General features: G+C 38.7%; 1 protein-coding gene across 1 annotated transcript in view; it reads right to left on the bottom strand.

Moving 5' to 3' along the window:
* FAM184A (family with sequence similarity 184 member A) overlaps positions 1-21,186 on the bottom strand; it is an 87,130-nt gene that overhangs the window by 39,384 nt on the left and 26,560 nt on the right. Inside the window, exons 4-9 of the mRNA XM_067293798.1 lie at positions 14,346-14,527; positions 13,433-13,630; positions 6,607-6,729; positions 4,799-4,960; positions 2,272-2,397; positions 1,888-2,034 (exon numbers count right to left, since the gene is read on the bottom strand). Coding sequence (XP_067149899.1) covers positions 1,888-2,034; positions 2,272-2,397; positions 4,799-4,960; positions 6,607-6,729; positions 13,433-13,630; positions 14,346-14,527 — 938 coding nt within the window. The remainder of the gene's footprint in view (positions 1-1,887; positions 2,035-2,271; positions 2,398-4,798; positions 4,961-6,606; positions 6,730-13,432; positions 13,631-14,345; positions 14,528-21,186) is intronic.

The following is a 21,186-nucleotide window of genomic DNA, read 5'->3' as shown; positions in this document are numbered from 1 at the left end:
GGTCTGACTGGCTGCATAGCAGCTCTGCAGAAAAGAGTCTGGAGTTCCTGGTTGACAGTAGGGCTAAACATGAGTCAACAGTTTGCCCCAGCAAACGTACTGGCTGTACAGAAGCATATGTAGCCAGTAGGTCGAGGGAAACAATTAGTCCCCTTGACTTGGCACTTGTTAAGACTGTGGATCTGGAACACTTCATCCAGCTTTGGTTGCCCCAGTACAAGATGCATGTTGATAAACTTGAACAAGTTCAGTGGAGAGCCACCACTGAGATGGCTGGGGGCTGGAGCACATGTTCTGCGAGGAGAGGCTGAGGGGACTGGGTTAGTTCAGTCTGAAGAGAAGGTGGTTTTGGAGGGACTTAATAGCTTCCCAATACCTATTAGGAGGTTACCATGAAGACAGATCCAGGTTCTTTACAGCAGTGCACAATGTGACAATGAAAGACAATGGTCATAAACCAAAGCAGAGGAGGTTCTGATTGGATACAAGGAAAAAAAAAAAATTCACCATGAGGATAATTAAGCACTAGAAGAGATTATGCAGAGATGCTGTGGAATCTCTGTCCTTTAATGCTATCAAGACCTGACTGGACAAAGCCCTAAGCAATCTGGTTTAAACTCAGTGCCAGCTCGGCTTTGAGCAGGAGGCTGAACTAGATGACTTCCTGAGGTCTCTTTCAACCTACATAAGTCTATGAATCATTTCAGTACAACTCTTAGAGGTTACCCTTTGTGTATTGCCATCAGGAGAAAACTATTACTACATAAAGATTTTCCATTCTGAAACCATAGATTAGTTTTACTATGGAAGTTTTAAAAGGAAAAAAGAAATAAGCAAAGTATTTTAGAAGTACATTAAAACTACATAAAGATTAACATTTTTGTTGTCGTATCACTTTTGAATTGTACTTTACTAGAGAAAATGCTATCTATAGATTGAAGTAAAGAGAATAAATGAAGCTTGGGTAAAGGCAATAAATGAAACTTAAAAAACTTAAATGAGTCCAAGTCTTTTATTATGTTCACATCATAAAAAGTAACAGACCAAGAACTTCGAAAGCCTCCAGATTTTATGAGCCTAAGTTACAGAATTTTACAAGCTTAAATCTCCTTGGTGGCAAAACACAGGAAATATGTTCCTATAGGAACCTTTAATCAAGTGCAGGTTCAGTTATTTGAATTCTCGAAGTAGACAGAAAGTTTTAAGCCATCCTACAATAATACATTGAAATCACATACATTTAATGATTTCCAAAATCTGTTTCTCTTATTTTAAAATATACTTGTTCATATTCAGCTATTCTTTCAAGCTGTAGTCAACAAAATCAGTGCTACAGCACTTTGGAAAAAGTACAAACACAGTAATTTCTGTGAATTATCTAGCTGGTATTATTCTAAATATCAGTTGCAATTAAAAATCAATATTTATCAAAAACTATCCCAAAATAATGTTTGAAGTTACTCAAGAGAGGACACAGGTGTATTAAATGTGTTGTAGAAACTAAGAGATGTTCTGACTTTTCAGTGCTTTGTACAGTATTGTTTTTGTAAAGATAAGGGTCATCAGCAAACAATTAGCATTGGTAAACATTTGCAATCGAGTATGTAAGCAAACAGAGAATCAAAAAAAAAATCTTACAGTGAAGAGATAAGACTGTAAACTCCTCCCACCACCTCCAATCCCCAATCCCCCCAAAAACCAACCAACCAACAGAATCCACACCATTACTCAAAACTTTCAGTAGTGATTAGGCTTAAAAAGTATCATGTTAACCCACTTCATTCTAAAGACAAGTGTCACAACGAGTTTCATGTAGTTAGTAGGTAATAAAACACCAGCAACCAAATTGTAATGGCCTTCCAACCCTCAAAGAGGCATCATAGTTACCTGGTCTAAAAGGTCTTCAACTTTTTTTTGCCATCCATCCCTGGCTGCATTTTTTTCACGTTCTTTCAGCTGTAATAGCTGAGTCATGGCTGCCTTTTTATCTTCTTCATGCTGAAGCCTCAGCTCTTCACGAAGCTTATTACATTCCTGTCTAAAAGCAAAGGCCAAATAATTAAAATACCTTGTATATATAAGTATATATATTATAAGCTTGTATGTATAATACCTTGACCTTGTATAAAAAGGGAAAAATAAATAAGACAAACTAAGTAGTAGTTTGAAAAGCTCAGACAGTAACAAAACCCTTTGATTTATGTTTCACTTGCTATAACATTTGTATATACTTTCTTTCTTACTGAAAGAATAAGAGACAAAAATTAACACTTGCCGAAGATTTTCTGTCCATTTTATTTCCAAGTCATGGGCCATTCTGTCAACTTTGAACTTTTCCTCTTCTCTCATGGCAGCAATCATTGCCTCATGTTGTTGTCTCTCCTGATCTAGTTCTCCCTGCAAACACAAACTTCACAATAGAGACTGATCAGCAGCAAAAAAGTATTTCAAACCTCAAATGAATGCATTTATAATAAAATGTCAGTTACAGTTGACTTACAAGCCTTGAACTATAACTTTCACAGTGTAATTCATAATTATACCAGCTAATGCCTTTATTTATGCTGATATTTCTTACTTAGGGAACATAATTCTGCATTCCTACAAAAAGCAAGTTTACAGTAAGTCACTTTGGAAGTAATCATCGCAAAACCGTTACATTGAATCACATAATAACTTAGGTTGGAAAGAACCTCAGAGATCTCGAATACCTGTTTAACACAGGACTAATTTTAGAGCAGACTGTTCAGTGTCTTGTCCAGTCAAGAGTTTTTTCGATTTTTTTTTTTTTAACCTGTGAATGTTCAGTGCTTGAAATTCAAAGCTTGAGCTATTTGATTAGATACAAAATTCATACATCTTCTGTCAATTTCTTGACTGTACAAGCCTGGAAGAAACACAGTTTTAGTCTGAACAGAGAAAAAACCTGTAGAATTCATATATCAATTACTGTTTAAATTTTACAGTATTAAAATAATACTAGGTACTACTTAAAATTCATACTTACATGAATATGTCAGTGGTGCTTGCTTTATTCATGAAAAGCATGCATGACCAGCATCTAAATTTAATTAGAGCTTTTCAAGTGAGAGAGTCTTTGTAGGCTTTTTTTCCATATATACTTTAAAATCTGCTAAGATAATTGCCATTGCCAGTAATCTGCTCTATATGAATATTTAGATATTATAATAGTTGAAAAGAGAACAATCCAGCAAGTCACATGGAAGTTTTAGAGAAATTATAAAAAATACAGGGGAAGCTAAACTATAACAGGGTGCATACCCGAATACCACTTCTGAAAAAAATTGGAAAAAAAAATATTATATATATACATACACACCAATATCCTGCTTTAAGCTATTTTTATTAAGAAAACAACACCAGCACAATAACAGATTTAGGGATATTTTTCTTGAATATTTGCTGCTCTACTTCAAATATTTAATGTGATCTTATAAATGTGCATTGTGTTTTGAGGAAAGAAAAAGAAAAGGTTATACTTAGTATTAAAGTCGATGAGCTACTAGCAGATTAACTGACAGTTCCAGAACTTTACATTCCTGTCATTGCTTTTCTCTTTTAAAATTTAATAAAAATAAAAACATACAATGAAATACTATATCCCATTCTTATGGGATTTTGGTGAGGTATAGTGTAGGTGAAGGCAGCCACAGTATTCTAGAGTTCAGAATGCCGGATTTCCCCACCCCTCAAAAAAACTTTAGAGGTTTATGTATTTTAAATGATCAGTTCTGAGACTTGTCTTGTGTGTGTAGAAGCTTTACACCTTCCATACTTTGTGCCTAAAGCATGGGAAAACATATACAATGTACTACAGTTTAAATTCTGCTAGATAAACTACATTTTTTCCTGTTCTTTCACTGGAAATAAAAGGGGAACTAATTTTTAATTATTAAGCAGCATAATTGATTAATTTTTCCCATTAAGCATGGGAAAAAATCATATTTACTCCTAAACATATCTCAGATGTGCAAGACACCACACAGGGCTGACAAACAACAGGACTTATAAAAGACCTGCGCCTTTCTGGAACAAAAGCCGGAGGCCGTTCAATATAGCTAACACATCTAAAATGGCAATATGCAGCTATGCTTAGACAAATGAATTGTTTCAATTGTGTAAGGTATTCTAACTTTCTGGATGAAAGTCTGCCATCTTTCAAAGTATCATATCCTACATCTTTAAACTGTTTTCAAGGATCATCTAAAATTCTAAATTTAGGCCCAAAATGACTGTGGCCATTATTTGAGGAAAATATGGTATGATGTTAAGCCTACATTAATAAATAAATAAATAAAAATAAAAAATAAAAAAGGTTTTAGTGGATTCTAGAGCTAATAAGCTCTAGAACTTTTGTTCTGCACAAAGACATAAAACTGCCTGGAATAGCACTGGTGTAATACGTATCCCTTTTACCTTCTCATGAAATTCTGTTAACTCAAGTCTCTGAAAAATCTGATTCTGGATATATTTTGTAGGGACATACTGTACTTTGGCAGCTAAAGTTTCTATTAACCAGAGAGATGTATTTGTAGCTATAACCGTTTAATAACAGACTTGTTACAAAAACCCCCCAAACCCCCTCAAACCCCCACTTTTTTTTTTCCAGGTTTTTGACCTCTACTTGAAAATGAAATGGGAAATGCCTCTTTTTAGTGAAGCCACATGAAATTCCCTTTATAATAGGTACATTATAACACGTCTTGCCATTCTGAAAACAAGACCAAAATCACTATGACATTATTTTGCATAATTTATTCTCCAACATTATGGTTACCTCAACATTATACAATGAATCTGTAGTTTCTCGCAGTCTTGCTCTAGTTAACTCTAGTTCTTTTTGGAGTATTTCCTGAGCTTCTTGAAGACTGGAGATATGTCCTTCTGCAGTACCAAGGCCTTGTTCACTTTTTCTTACTAGGTCTTGTAGACGACACACCTACAACATGCAAAATAAATAAATAAATAAATAAATAAGCAAACAAACATAATTACTACTAATGGCAGCCAAAAATCATCGTGGTTTCATTTTCTTCTAGAGATTTCTAATTCCATCCTAAACTATTTATTTTCATTGCACAGTCCCTTCTCCTTTTATATCACTTAATGATCATGAATTAGAAAATGAAATTCTGTAATATTATAAATTCAAACATAAAGATTCAGATTAAAGGATTTTACAAAAAAATCCAACCTATATTTGAAGCACTTTGCAAGGAACTAGGTTATGTAAAAGTTTTGAAATTACCTGTAGTTTTATTGGAAGAAAGCATGTTGTATACAAATTAAAATCATAAGAACCACTATTTTGAAATGCATAAACTCTAATCTGCCAGCTCAGATACCTGTGTTCGGGTAAATTAACTTGTGCTAGGATACATTCTTCTTTGTCTTCAGATTGCTACCTGCCTGTGAATTAGCCCATTTAAAGCTCAAATATCTGTAGAACATAATGCGATCATTTTCGTAACTGCTATGTAACATTGCACTTATCTCTGCCTATTTGTGCTTCAGCTCCCCATTTCTCAAACAATAAGAATATTAGAGTGAACATTGTTCACCACCCATTGGGAAGTAAAAACTATTTAAATATACAGGCTGGAAAAACAGAACAGCAGCAGGAGGGGAAATGACAGGGGGAAGGCACCAAAAAATAGCAGCTAGTAGGAAATGAAGTTTCTGCAGAAGTCTAGGTCATTGCCTTTGTATGTTAAGCATATGTCAGAAAAAGATTAAATCCTGAGCACTTGTCTATGCTCCTTTGCATTATATGCAACTACAACTAGTAATTTCCTATGAAATATTATTACCTGAATGAGAATTCCTACCTGAAAAATGAAAAACTCAAAAAACTGCCCTGAAAACTGAGTGATACCTTCAAGCTGCATCATTCTAGCTGGTGCCTTTGATATCAACAGCATATGTTTCTAGGGTATTCATTCATTAATCATTTTTCTGAGACTAGTTTAAAAACACGTACATTACAGCCAAGCGAAAGCTTGAATTCATCAATTTCTCAAATTATGTATTCAGAAATAAAACTATACTGAGACAGAGTAGAATTAAAACAGACTGCATATATCAGTATATTGATACACAGCAAATACTTTTAGAACAAATAAGCATTACATGTCATCTTTTGTTGGAAATATTTAAAGACCATCTGCAAGTTAAGAAGCTAACCAGGATTTACAATACATTAATAATGAACAAATATGTGTTTAAAATATGGGTTAATTTTTCTCTGTCTCTCAAAATACTGTGTGTGTAGAGATCCGAGTATTTAATATGAAGATAAGCAGAGTTAAAATAAACAAGACTGTTTACACTGGTTCCTTTTTTACTTAAATCTCTTTTGCTTCATTATTTTTGTAAGAGACAAAATCATTGCTCAGAAGCAGTCCACTAGCTTATCATATTTGAAGGATATTTCACTTTAAACAGACACAATGCGCTGAACAGGCTGAACATTACAAGCCTGGCCTAGTACTGGACTCTAAACATCAATGGAGTATGAGAACACCATTGATTAAATGTGTTCTAATGCACATGACTGTCAGCTGATACGATTAAGTTAATTCTTGCCTCCTGATTGGCTGAAGTCAGTTTGGTTGTCAGTTCTTCCCGCAGGTTTTCCAGCTGCTGTCGAAGCTGACTCTTATCCTCCTCCAGGTGCAGTTTTTCCTTCTCAAACTGCTGCTCCAACTCCTTCAGAAATGAGAAGGATGGAAGAAACATCAAACACCTGCCACAAGGTCATCATGTAGTACAGGGGTACCACACTAAAATTCTTCTTGATATAAATCACATTCCTGACCTCAAGAAAGAAATGTCCTTTCCTTAAAGGGTTATAATATGAACAATTATTTCATGTTACATTGGAGGTCTTAATTTTTCAGTTTATTTTCTAATTTAACATCCTTGATTAATCATGAAATAAAGAAATATAGGACTTCTTTCTCTATTACTAGCTTCACTTTGCACTGTATTAGCAAAGCCCATTAAAACTATATCTACTTTCACATTCCCGCAAAACCTTCAATTCTTAAAAAATTGCGCTGATGATATGCGTCTCTTTCAGCCTTTATGCATCTACATTTTAGTATAATCCCCAAACAGTAGAACTTAAAATCCATATTGAGCTTTGGGAAATTTTTTATGCTGTTACTATAAACTAAAAGAAAAAAAAAAAGCATATTGTAAAGCTTACATAGTTTACAGATAGAATCCAACAAAAGCAACAGTCTATGTAAGTTCAGCTATGATGAAAGAATCAAATAACACCTCTGTTTTCACTCAATTTCTGTGAAGTAATATTAATCAAATTCTGAAAGCAATTTTACTGGGTAAATTGTATTTCTCTTACCTAAGCCTGTGTCATATGTTGGAATTTTTGTTTGGAATTTTTTCTTAAGAAAACCATAAACTTGTCTCAGCTTCAATTTATTAATACTCAAAATATAAAGTGTTTTTATATGAGCAACTTCTTTCATATAAATAGTTAACATGAAACACATGAAAAAATTAAGAGCATTATTGCATATTTTGGTGGAATATACCCTAAGATATATTATACCACGAAGTTACCTTTAAAGAAAATTAAGGTTTCAAGTAAGGTGCTCCAAAGCTAGGTAATGAAAGATTTCTAAGTTTCTATGCAGCTACAGGCTCCGTTATTAACTCCCTCCTAGAAATTCAGCTGCAATGCAAGGCCTCGCTTTGATTCAGTGCATCTCTGTAGTCCTTGGCTCAGACTTCTGAGAAATCAATAATGTCTTAGAAATGGCTATGAGAAAGTATGCAGGCTAGAGCCATGCAAGATACAACAGGTACAGCTGCAGACATCGGTAAGATTGCTGAGACAGGCAGAGTTAACAGCTCAAGAATTCAAGAGGAAAACCAGGGAATTAGAAGACAGCAACTCAAGTGTCACTGAAGACCAGCCCTTTCCAAGAAGCAATGGAGGCCAACCCTTCCCCATCTGATTAACAATTGCCTGGCCAGCAAAGACACATCAGGTGTTTCACTGGGAGTGGTAAGCACATTAAGCCTAGCAGCTCATTAGTTCTAGCTATCATGTGCAATAGGCAATAAATACTTTAAGTTGCATATATCCTGCTTGCATAATGTTTTTGTGCATAGTAGAAGTTGCTTCCATGAAGTGACCAAAGATGAGGGTTACAATTTGTATAATACATTACCATACAACATAATTCGACAAGCACACGCTTTCTTCACTGGACCCAGATCATTCACCACATGGGACAAATGATTCTCATTAAGTGACACTTGCTCAATTTCTACTTGCTCTCATTGTGAAATCTGCAGTATGGAAAACTTCACTGGTGTTATTCACACCCTATTCTGATAGCTGAATAATCGGTTCTTTTATACCTGTCAGTACAGCTGTGCAATGAAAAATTATTAGCAGCTCTATTTTCATAATTCTCCTATGAACGGATGCCATTTTTACAGTTCATTTTATAGATGGAAAAAGTGAAGCTACAAGATATTAAAGCCATTTCTTCACACTGAGACTGCTTCTAGTCCTTTAGAATTCTCTTCATGTCCCAGTCTTTCCAAAGATTTCCATACCCCAGAAGCCTTTCCTAGTCTTTCAGTCCCAATAAATTCTCATGTCCTCTGTCCCACAGCTCCTTCTACCATGATTCTTCCTCATACCAGGTTCAACTCTTTTCACCATTTGACGCAGCCTGTTTCTTGAATTACTCAAACACCACAAGATGTGCTGAGAATGGCAGAAAAGACAAATGACACTGATTATTAGAAAATGGCAGAATCCAGAACTCAGTAACATTATCTTTTCCCTTACTAGAATCATATTTCACTTTTCTCACATTTATAGAGATGTCTCCTGTTTCAACTAACTTAATGACTTGAGAACAAATATTTTCTGATCCCTTTTGTTTTATTCTCTAAATTGCTTTCAACGTCTCACTCAAAAAAAAAAAAAAAAAAAATTAAGGTAGCCAGAACACAATTAACTGAGTAAATTGATAAAAACATCACTGCTACAATAACCACCTGAAAAACATCAAATATTTCCATCAGTTATAGTCCGTCTTTTTGCCTATGTATTGAAAACCACTGGAATTAATTACAGAGGGCAATAATGGCTCTTAGTAAATTACTTTCCCTAAGCCATCAGTGTCTAGAGCAAAAGTATTTTAACAGAACAACCATATAACAAGAAAAATCTCTTTAGTCTGGAGTTCAACTATCTATGACTAAGCCTGTCATGGACATTTCCTTCCATTGGGTCCCTAATGGTCAATATCAAGAGTCTGATCCAAGGCTCACTGGGCCCCAGAAAGATTCTCCTAACTTCAGTGAACTTTGACAAGGGTTCCCAAACATAGTTTGTCTGAGTACCAGGATCAGCAGCAGCTTTAATAGGCCCCTGCTGGATGTCTGACACATATTCAGCTGTTCAGGGAACTTCCACTTACTTCACTTTAATAAGTATATCGCTATTGGTACCCAAAAACAGTTTGGGAAACTGATCTAGAGTATAAGCTTAAAATTCTTCTTTTCAGCACTCATGTAATGGCAAGTAGGACTGAAATCAAACCCATATCAAACCCAAAGGAGTATGGATAATTCTTCTGTACCATAAATGTGATGTTCTCTTCTACAGCCTTCTTGGTTATGACTGTTCTAACACCTTCAGCTTGCTCAGATCTTGCTTACAAATTGCAAGCCGCACAGGTCTATAGAAAGGGAGTCAACAGAACTGCAGTTTCCTCTGCTGCATATCTCAAATACAAATGTAACACAGAATAAGCCTACTTGAGACATGTAACAACAAAGGGAAATAATTCACAATATTCTACAGTATTCTATACTAATCATGATTCTAACAAGAACTGCCATTAGTTAAATAACATCTGTAAAAACGAAAATTCCCTGTCCTTGTAACCTCAAAGTTTTACTGTATTTGCTCGCATTCCAATGTTATTATTCCCATAACATCCAAATACTTGAATTGAAAGTACATTGGATGGTTCTACACAGATAATTACTCCAGAGCAGAACAAGCAGTGAGCAGAATTTTAATCTGAACCATCATTTCTGCCAATACCTTCATCTCTCTTATTACTCTTTTGTATCCACTTAATGTTCATGTCTTAAAAATTACATTTTATGTCAATAATTTACAGTAGCAGATTTCTTCCAGTTGCTGTACAAGACCAAATTAAACAAGTATTTATAACCACCGTGTTCAACTAATTTGAAATATGAACTACCTCAACTTGGAGACAGTCTCCTTTTCAGGCAGTAAAAAGACATTACAAGTTAGCAACAGATTTTTGTTGGACTAAAAATGGGTAAGTTTTTACTTCAGAACTTGATGAAATAGCAAAACATTCACCACTGAACCATTTCTTTAAGTATACGGGACATCATGCTTCTTCTGCATTTGACTTTTTCTTCAAATGGAAAATCCTCAGAGCGAGGGCAGTTTCAGGAGTTAATGAAGTTATTCTCTTGCTCTCTGACCCATTCTAGATATTAGTGAGTCCTACACTGAACACTGAGAAAATAAGATTTCAAAAGTTAAAGCTAGTGCTCAAGACTGCACAAATAGGAATTTTCATCTGTTCAAGTACGCCATATTTCAGGACCAATTTATACTAATCAGTACTGCTTAGAGTAGCACAGAGAATTACCTACACGTTTTACTACGAACAATTCATTTCCCCTTTCTTAAGAAAAGATGGAAAACTATTTATTATAGTTAAAAACTAATTCTTCTACAGATAAATATTTGTTTACTGAACCCACAACTAATGTTCCTGCAGACAAGTTTTCTTTTACAAAAGAGTAAAGACCAGGAATGAGAACATGCAGGCATCAGTCCAAAGACGACAAAGCAAAGTTGTGAACAATTACCACGCTTTTCTTTCCTTTTCTGCTCATGCATTTAATTTTTAAAACACTAATTAAGTTCCTAAAGTAACTTGATATTACTTTTACAAAAGCTCAAGAAGTAAGGCAAAAAACAGATGTCATGCATCGAAGTAAAAAGCTCAAAGGTGGAAGCTGCCTGAACATAATGCTTTTTTAGACAGAGAAACTTCTAGATTTTTTTCTAAGTACTATGCATTTTCTTGGTCTTTAATAATGATAATGATAAATTTATTGTTGCTGCTAAATATCATGGATGATTAAATGTTTCTTACTGACAACCATAAACAGCTCTGGTTACACAGGATTTACACGATCCATTTAAAAAAATACAGTCCTGACTCAGGCTCCAGTGACTTTGAAGAAGCATCTTTCAAGCTTCCAAGATCTCTGTAGACAGTACTGGGTAGCATGACAGGCTTGGCTTTTTGTGTGTGTGTGGGGGGGGGGGTGGTGGTGGAGGGGGCTGTTTGTTTTTTTTTCTCCTGTAAACGGTATTTTTTCTGGAGATTGCAGCAGATCACGAATCAACCATGGTATAACAATAATAGGAATAACTCACAAGACAAAGGAGCTCTAGAATTACAAAGTCTGGGAAGAAAAATGTGCCTAGAGTTTGCAATAAATTCTTTCGTTAAAACAAAACTGAACTTCATCTCCTTCCTAGGAACTAAGGCCTTATGTTAAGCATATGCACGTCTTTTCAGGCAAGAGAGGAAAGTCACTTCCTCACTAGCAGTGTACTATTGAGCAAGTAATGCACACGCACTCAGTTGAAAGAAAAGATAGGATCAAGAAGCTTAAATGAATCAACAGAACATTGTCACTAAAAAGAGTGTGCACAGATCAGTATTCTTCACCTATTGTGTACCATAAGGGATTTTATAGGAAGAGCTGAACAAATGGAGGTTAAAACCTCAGCAAACCATTTCTGTAAGAAAAGGTAATGCCACAGAAAGTTTAAATGTTTTGCAAACTCGTATTGATTTCACTGAAGTTTAGTTTAATTTTTTTAAGGAGGAAGAAAAACACAGTATGCACTATCAAAGTTCCCATGTTATATTTTGCAAACAAAATATTTCATATTATTGTTCTGAAATGGTTTTGAACTTCCAGGTAGAAAGTTGAAGTACGTATCATACATGTTTCATCTAAATCCAAGTATGTAACATTTCCTGTAAAAAGTGGGATAAAGTAGTACATGCTCAGTTCCAGAAGCAAGACTTTTTGCAACACCTAAGCAAGTTCAGGGATCTTCACAATTTACTGTAACAAGAGAGTCACGAAAAAAGCCTCTGAAATTGCTGATCAAGTTGGGAGTAGGTGGGAGCCTGTGGTACTTAGGAAAGAAAGGATACTAAAGTTGGCAAAGTAGCTTAATCTAGCAAAATAAAAGTTGAAAAAGAGAGAGAATAGGGCACTACTTGTGAAAGTAACTGTCCATTTTAGCCTAAGAATGTATTGGCTGAGAGTTGAAAGAAAAATATTCTCAGAAACCCTTAAAGAGAGACTGTTATTATAGCAAGTACTTTAAAAGTCACACACACACACACAATATATGCATCTGATTTTTCCATTATCTTCTCTAAGAGCTATTATTATTCCTGAAAGACATTAAAAACTCCTTGGGATTTATTCCAAATAAAATTAAAAAAAGCAACACTCTAGTAAAATAAAAATTAAAAAAAAAAATCAGTTTAAGATGTGTATCACTGCCTATTACTACATTTCTTGGTATATTTCAAGTGGACACCCCCCAAAGGAGCATAACAAAAGCATAAATTAAACAATTAGTACTTACCCTGTATCTACTGTATGCAGCAGAATTTGTGTATAATGTATATACAATCAGAATAGGGAATAATATTCCAAAATTGGTCCTCTCATTTATCCCAAGAAAGAAAAGGCCAACTTTGTGAAACAAGAAAGCCCATCAGTTTCAGGATTCCACTTAAAGGTAAATTTATAGTTGACACACAGTTGCATAGTTTTACAATACAAGTTATGCACAGCTGTTGCCTCCTCCTGAGTATGCATAAAGTCAAGTACTAAGATATTACCTTTCTGAACCTCTGAACTGTTTATGAAAATTTTAAATAAATATTAGAGTAACAAAATCTTTCAGCTCCTTCAGTAGAACTGACTTTGAGCAATAAAACCACCATTCTGAATATGGGTTACAAAGACTGGAAAAACCACCTACCAAGCTCAAAAGTAGTAGTCTTCACTGCAAAGAAAGTTGTAATGAGTTTAAGAATCTCTCCTCTCTATGCAGGCAAATAAGAGTACGAATGTTCTTTTTTTCCTCAACCATTAATGAATTCAGATAGGGTATATCTTATAGTGTCTTCAAAAAGGCTCAGCACATTTCCAGATAGGTCCAAATGAAACTTGCCATACAATAAAAATGATCCAGTACAAGGTTCAAATTATATCATTTTCTTTCTGGAACATATTTTATTATTCAGGAAAAGAGACCTACCATCTGCAGTTTTTTCTTATCCTTGTTAGCATTAGTGTGAGCAGCCTCAATTGCAGTATGGTGTTTCCATGCCAATTCTTCCAAGGTCTTAGAGTGAGCCTCCTTTAACTGTGCAGCCTCTCCTTCCAATCTTGCCTGCAATTTTACCAGCTCCTTCTCATAATATTCCCGTTGTGTCTCCCTTGCTTCATTTACTTTCTATAAGAAACAGGCAAAATAATTTTTTAACCTTTTATCTCAGATCCAAATTATTTCTAATAAAGAGTAAAAGACCCAAACTCCACTCCTATAAGAGGAAAAAAAAATACAGAAAGTGTACTTATGTCTACAAATATTAACCCTCATATAAAATACAGTGCTTAGTGTTTGCCCAGTTTATCTGACTAAATCATTCAACAACCAGAAAAGTAGCTTCAGTATACCTGCGCATTAGATATTAGATCTATTATTAAAATCTATCTTTTGCTTTATTTACTCTGTGGAAATAGCCAACAGGTACCAAACCTACTGAAAATTTCAGTTCATCATTTTCAAACGTTCAGTGCATTTTCAGAACATTGCTTTCTCATTTTTATTTGACTTCTTTTTCTTTCTTCCTACCGAGACACTTCAGAGATTAGGCATCTAAGCACGTCATAATCTAAATGAAATTGTTTAAAAGATGCCCCAAATAGTTTGAGTAACATCTAACCTGTCTTCCCTCTGCCTTCACTTTAGTTGAAACAGATAACACCAGACCTGCCATACACAATCTACATTAGCCATTCTATGATGTTACACGAGGTACACTTGGAACATACTACTACTGTTTCTACTCCAGTCACTTCAGACTCAAAAATAAAACAAATCAAATTTCTACTTAGAATTCTATGCCTTCTGTTTTTACTCATTTAAAGCCAATAAGTTGTTTAACCTTCTCCAATGCCAAAATCTGCTGCCTTTGTCGCTCATCTAGGCTCTGTGTTTTGCTTTGCAATAAGTTTCTTTCCTCTTCCAGTTGGGATAGTTTTTCTTTCAGTCTAGACTTTTCTGATTCCAAATCTCTGATTGTAACTTCTTGAGTCATTTGAGTAGCTTGAAGCATCCCAATGTGACCTAAAAACAAAACAATTCTTTAAAACCTCACAGCATTAGTCTCATGTACCAAAGTACACATTAATACTTCAGGGATTTCTGGAAATACAGCTTTAGTAGAAACTTTCATGTGGATCTCTATCATCTTCACTGGAATGCTTACCTTCCCCTCTGCTTCCCTCTTTTTTAGTTTTACTGTAAAAAATCTAGAAATAGTAGAGGGCTTGGTGCTGAGGCTCCTTAGTTTCGTCTTTTAATTTTTTTTTGTTCAAAGTTGCAAATTGGTCTCCAAGAGAATGTAGAGGTAGGCAAGAATATTTTGAAGAACTCATCCCTGCTGAAACAATACTTTAAGCTTTCTGAACAGCTACTGTGCATTTTTACCACAGGATAAATTGTACAACAGAAAGTGGAACACTGAATCTTAACAGGGTAAAGATGTGTTTTATCAAACTAGGAATTTAACTAGCATGATAGGTGTAGAAGCTGAAGCTCTGTAAAACTGTTATTGGATTACATTTGTTTGTTGTTCTACTACCAGGATATGACCAAAAGATACAAAAAAAAAAAAAACAAAAAACAACTCTGTAGTAAAGTATGATATAAATCTTTGTAGGATAGAAGCTTGCTTGTAGTATCTTTATATGAAAATCTACCAATCCAGACAATGTAATAATAAGTCCTTCTCTGTTATCATCTCCAGTGTAAAAAAGGTTCATGACTTCTGAAAATTTTGTCCCTTTTTGCTTAATTTATATATGAATGCTGGAAAAGAATCCAACTAGGGTAACTAGCACAGTGAAACTCCTGCTATTTTGTGAAAGGTTTAAGGTGGCATAAAAGCCTGCTTTGAAAAAGAGAATACAACTGTTGTTAGGTTGGTTTGACTGAAAGACAAAATACAGGCCTTAGCTCAACCGGCGTTCCATGTTGAAATGGACAATATTATTAGCCCTTTCCTAAATTGCATGACCTTTGATTACATGCATCTTTGAAACATGCCTTTTACAAATTAACACATTAAAAAATGAAGTGGTGGTTAAACAGACTTTTAAGGATTGTACAGAGATCCTTAAGTGCTTCACATAAAGAAAGCAGTCAGATAAGAATTAAGGGAAGATCTATTTGAATTAGTATTATTTATTCAGAACAAGTTTCTTGTTGTAGTCACAACTCCTGGGAGTTACTTTTTTTTTTTCCTCTCCATTTTATTACAGTATGCAACTTCAAAGTGACAGATGACATGAGTTTTAATAAAGGGATTTTTCTTTTAAATTTAAGTTAGAAATAGCTAAGAAAGTGAACCTTGTGTCAGTGTTTCTCACAAGACAGAATCCACTCTGGCTCCCAATTCATTTCCATCTATAGTTAAAACAAGGAAAGAGCCAAATAGGAAACCTTTTTAGCCTTTGTTGTCTGTGGATATTTTGATGTGAAGAATAGTGGGATATACAAAAATATTTCTACAAGGACTGCTATAAGGAAAGTTCAAACAGAGCTCGGTCACTGGCACATCCAGTGCAATAGTCTTGAAAAGAGCAATTAAAGCAGCTCTGGAAAAATGGGAGCAAGAAAGACAGAATCACAGAATCGCTGAGGTTGGAAGGGACCTCTGGAGATCATCTAGTCCAACCCCCCTGCCCAAGCAGCGTCACCTAGAGCATATTGCACAGGATCAAGCCCAGGCGGGTTTTGAATATCTCCAGAGAAGGAGACTCCACAACCTCTCTGGGCAACCTGTTCCAGTGCTCTGTCACCCTCACAGGGAAAAAGTTTTTCCTCATGTTCAGATGGAAGTGTCTGTGTTTCAGTTTGTGCCCGTTGCCTCGCGTCCTGTCGCTGGGCACCACTGAAAAGAGTCTGGTCCCATCCTCTCGACACCCTCCCTTCAGATACTTGTACACGTTGATAAGATCTCCTCTCAGCCTTCTCTTCTCCAGGCTAAACAGGCCAAGCTCTCTCAGCCTTTCCTCATAAGAGAGATGCTCCAGTCCCCTAATCATCTTTGTAGCCCTTTGCTGGACTTGCTCCAGTAGTGCCACTTCCCTCTTGTACTGGGGAGCCCAGAACTGGACGCAGTACTCCAGATGTGGCCTCCCCAGGGCTGAGTAGAGGGGGAAAATCACCTCCCTCCACCTGCTGGCAACACTCTTCCTGATGCACCCCAGGATACCACTGGCCTTCTTGGCCTCAAGGGCACATTGCTGCCTCATGCTTAACTTGGTGTCCACCAGCACTCCCAGGTCCTTCTCCGCAGAGCTGCTTTCCAGCAGGTCAACCCCCAACCTGTACTGGTGCAGGGGGTTATTCCTCCCCACGTGCAGGACCCTGCACTTGCCTTGGTTGAACTTCATGAGGTTCCTCTCCGCCCACCTCTCCAGCCTGTCCAGGTCTCTCTGAATGGCAGCACAGCCCTCTGGTGTATCAGCCACTCCTCCCAGTTTTGTATCATCAGCAAACTTGCTGAGGGTGCACTCTGTCCCTTCATCCAGGTCATTGATGAAGAAGTTAAACAGGGCTGGACGCAGTACTGACCCCTGGGGGACACCGCTAGCTACAGGCCTCCAACTAGACTCTGTGCCACTGATCACAACCCTCTGAGCTCTGCCATTCAGCCAGTTCTCAATCTACCTCACTGTCCACTCATCCTGCCCACACTTCCTGAGCTTACCTATGAGGATGTTATGGGAGACAGTGTCAAAAGCCTTGCTGAAGTCAAGGTAGACAACATCCACTGCTCTCCCCTCATCTACCCAGCCAGTCATTCCATCACAGAAGGCTATCAGATTGGTTAGGCATGATTTCCCCTTGGTGAAGCCATGCTGACTACTCCTGATCACCTTCTTTTCCTCCACATGCTTGGAGATGGCCTCCAGGATGAGCTGCTCCATCACCTTTCCAGGGATGCAGGTGAGGCTGACTGGCCTGTAGCTCCCTGGGTCCTCCTTCTTGCCCTTTTTGAAGACTGGGGTGACATTGGCTTTCTTCCAGTCCTCAGGCACCTCTCCTGTTCTCCATGACCTTTCAAAGATGATGGAGAGTGGCTTAGCAATGACATCCGCCAGCTCCCTCAGCACTCATGGGTGCATCCCATCAAGGCCCATGGATTTGTGGGTGTCAAGTTTGCTTAAATGATCTCTAACCCAATCCTCCTCCACCAAGGGAAAATCTTCCTTTCTCCAGACTTTCTCTCTTGCCTCCAGGGTCTGGGGTTCCTGAGGGCTGGCCTGAGCAGTAAAGACTGAAGCAAAGAAGGCATTCAGTAACTCTGCCTTCTCTGTATCCTTTGTCACCAGGGCACCCACCCCATTCAGCAAAGGGCCCACATTTTCCCTAGTCTTCCTCTTGCTACTGATGTTTTTGAAGAAGCCCTTCTTGCTGTCCTTGACATCTCTCGCCAGATTTAATTCCAAACGGGCCTTAGCCTTCCTTGTCGCATCCCTACATACTCTGACAACGTTCCTATATTCCTCCCAAGTGGCCTGTCCCCCTTTCCACTTGCTGTATACTTCCTTCTTCTGCTTGAGTTTTGCCAGGAGCTCCTTGCTCATCCATGCAGGTCTCCTGCCTCCTTTGCTTGACTTCCTACTCATAGGGATGCACCGCTCTTGAGCCTGGAAAAAGTGATGTTTGAATATTAACCAGCTCTCTTGAACACCCCTTCCTTCTAGGGCCCTAACCCATGGGATTCCTCCAAGTAGGTCCCTGAAGAGGCCAAAGTTTGCTCTCCTGAAGTCCAGGGTTGCGATCCTACTTGGTGCCCTGCTGCCTCCTCGCAGGATCCTGAACTCCACCATCTCATGGTCACTGCAGCCAAGGCAGCCCCCGACCTTCACATCTTCCACCAGTCCTTCTTTGTTTGTTAGTACGAGGTCCAGCAGCACACCTCTCCTTGTTGGCTCCTCCACCACCTGTGTCAAGAAGTTGTCACCAATGCTCTGCAGGAACCTCCAGGACTGTTTGTGCCTAGCTGTGTTGTCTTTCCAGCAGATATCGGGGTGGTTGAAGTCCCCCATGAGAACCAGGGCCTGGGATTGTGAGGCTACTTCCAGCTGTCTGTAGAAGGCCTCATCGACTTCCTCTTCCTGATCAGGTGGCCTGTAGTAAACACCCACAACAGTGTCACCCATGCTAGCCTGCCCTTTAATCCTTACCCATAAGCTCTCGACTCGCTCTTCATCCACCCCTAGGCACAGCTCAATACATTCCAGTTGCTCTCTCACATGAAGAGCAACTCCACCACCTCGCTTTCCTGGCCTGTCTTTCCTAAAAAGCACGTAGCCATCCATGACAGCACTCCAGTCATGCGAGCTATCCCACCATGTCTCTGTAATGGCAATGAGATCATGGCCCTGCAACTGCACACATATCTCTAGTTCTTCCTGTTTGTTCCCCATGCTGCGTGCATTGGTGTACAGGCATTTCAGGGAGGTGATCAAGCATGCAGGTTTCCCAGGAGGGGTAAAAGAGGGTCCTCCATAGCCACATCCCGTGCGCACTTCCCTGGCTGCATTCACCTGTTGGAGGCGTCCTGACTTGAGCTGTCTTTTGCCAGCTACCCTGGCACTATAACTCTCCCCTTCCCCCATCTTTCCTAGTTTAAAGCCCTCCTTACCAGGTTGGCAAAGACCCGCGTGCCCCGCCTCGTGAGGTGGATCCCATCTCTTGCCATCAGTTGTCGATCTTCAAACAGGGTCCCATGGTCATAGAAACCAAAACCCTGTTGCCAACACCAGCGGCGCAGCCAGTCGTTAACCTGGAAAGTCCATCTCCTCCTCCTCTCATCCATCCCCCTCACTGGCAGGATTGAGGAGATGACCTGGGCTCCCAGACCCTTGACCACCATCCCCAGAGCTCTGAAATCCTGCTTGATGGTCTCCAGTTTGCCCTTGGTGTCATTGGCGCCCACATGGAAGAGCAGCAGTGGGTAATAGTCCGAAGAATGGACGAGCCTAGGCAGTCTTTGCATGACATCTCTCACACGAGCCCCCGGCAGGCCACAAACCTCTCTAGACAAGAGGTCAGGTCAGCAGACAGATGCCTCTGTCCCCTGCAGCAGGGAGTCCCCCACAACAATCACCCGCCGCTTTTTCCGGGCGTTCCGGCAGGGCACAGGGTCTGTTGTCCCAGGTACTTCCCTGGCAGCCATGCCCATCTCCTCCTCATCCTGGAGGGCACTAAACCTGTTCTTCAGCTTCAGGTCTTCAGGAGGAGTAGGAGCCTTTCTCCTCCCACGAGCAGTGACCAGTTTCCAGTCTTCTTCTAGGATGTTATGATGTACCGTTTCACACGGCACAGAGCCCTCTGGCAACTCCACTGCTGCAGGGGGTTGGGACTCCTGGAGCTGTACAGTCTCTGAGAATACCCTGTCTATCTCTTGCTCTGCTTCTCGGATGCTGCGCAGCCTACTGACCTCCTCCCGTAACTCCCTTACCTGACCACACAGCTCGCCAACAGCAGCACACCTCCTGCAGGAGAGCTGGCTGCCAGCCCAGGCCTCCCGGAGAGGCCCCAAGCACTCCCTGCAGCCTGAGACCTGTAGAGCCGCATCTACTGTCAGAGGGTCGGTCTGGGTCCCAGCCTCTGACACAGCAACTCCAACAGCTACTGGGGAACGCGCTCTGCGGCGTGTCACAACCATACCTGAGGAAACCTACACCACAGGGAACAGAAACAAAGGTTCCTTCGCGCGCCCTTCTGCGCGAACTGCTGCACAAACTGCTGCGTCTGTTCGCTGCCTCTGTTAGCTGCGCTCTGGGAGCTGCGCTCTGGGCCTGGCTCTTAAGACATTCACACTTGAAAACTTAAATAGGAAATAAACACAGTCAGTACTTTAGAATCGATATAGAAGACACCATTCTGACACTCAGGTCCAAAGCCATGGAGTCCATCCACTACACTTAAGTGATAAAGGAAAACACAAGGGGATGTTTCCCATGGCTTCTGTCTTTATTACAGAAAAATCTGGAAATTAGAGGATCCTTTAGAAAGCCCCCCTCAAACTAGTCAGATGCACATCATCTTGTTTTGTTAAACAGTTTCACAGAGGAAACAATGATTTCTAGAAGAGATTTCATCACAAATCAACATTTAATAGAAAAGCGCATTTTGGCTAAATATCAACTATTTCTTATTATGGAAGTCTATATTAAAAACATGGCTAGATGTAACTGGCAGAACAGGTTTTGAATTTTGTGATTAAAAATACTTCAAAATTAGTTATATTTTCATAAACAATGCACCCCTCTAATTGTATTGAGCCCTGAAGAATTCAAAGAATCATTTTGTCTTGAAAAAATTAAAAACTGAAGAGAAAAAAAAAATTAGATAAGTGATAGGCCTAACTTCCTTAACATTTCAAAAATGACCACTTCTGAAGAGTTAAGCCATTTATAAAAAAAGTATATTCGCAAATCCAGATTTTAGTATAAAACAAGGAGAACAGCCACACAGGAATTTGAAGTTCCTCGGGAAGTATTATGCACATGCATATTTTATTGTAAGCACACATACTCACTAATCTAGAGCTTTTGTCTTAGCAATACTGACATACTATACAGGTGTCCCATTCCTCCTACTCTGCACAGCAGGCTGGGAACACAGCAATTCCCTTTCAAGTTTGGAATCTCAGGATGAATGCAAGAAGAATACATGAGCTTCCCGTAACAGGCACAGCAGAG

The sequence above is a fragment of the Apteryx mantelli genome, chromosome 3 (genome assembly GCF_036417845.1).
Source record: "Apteryx mantelli isolate bAptMan1 chromosome 3, bAptMan1.hap1, whole genome shotgun sequence".
NCBI lineage: Eukaryota > Metazoa > Chordata > Aves > Apterygiformes > Apterygidae > Apteryx > Apteryx mantelli.
The sequence above is the reverse complement of the archived record's forward strand: the minus strand, read 5'-3'. Positions and strand labels throughout refer to the sequence as shown.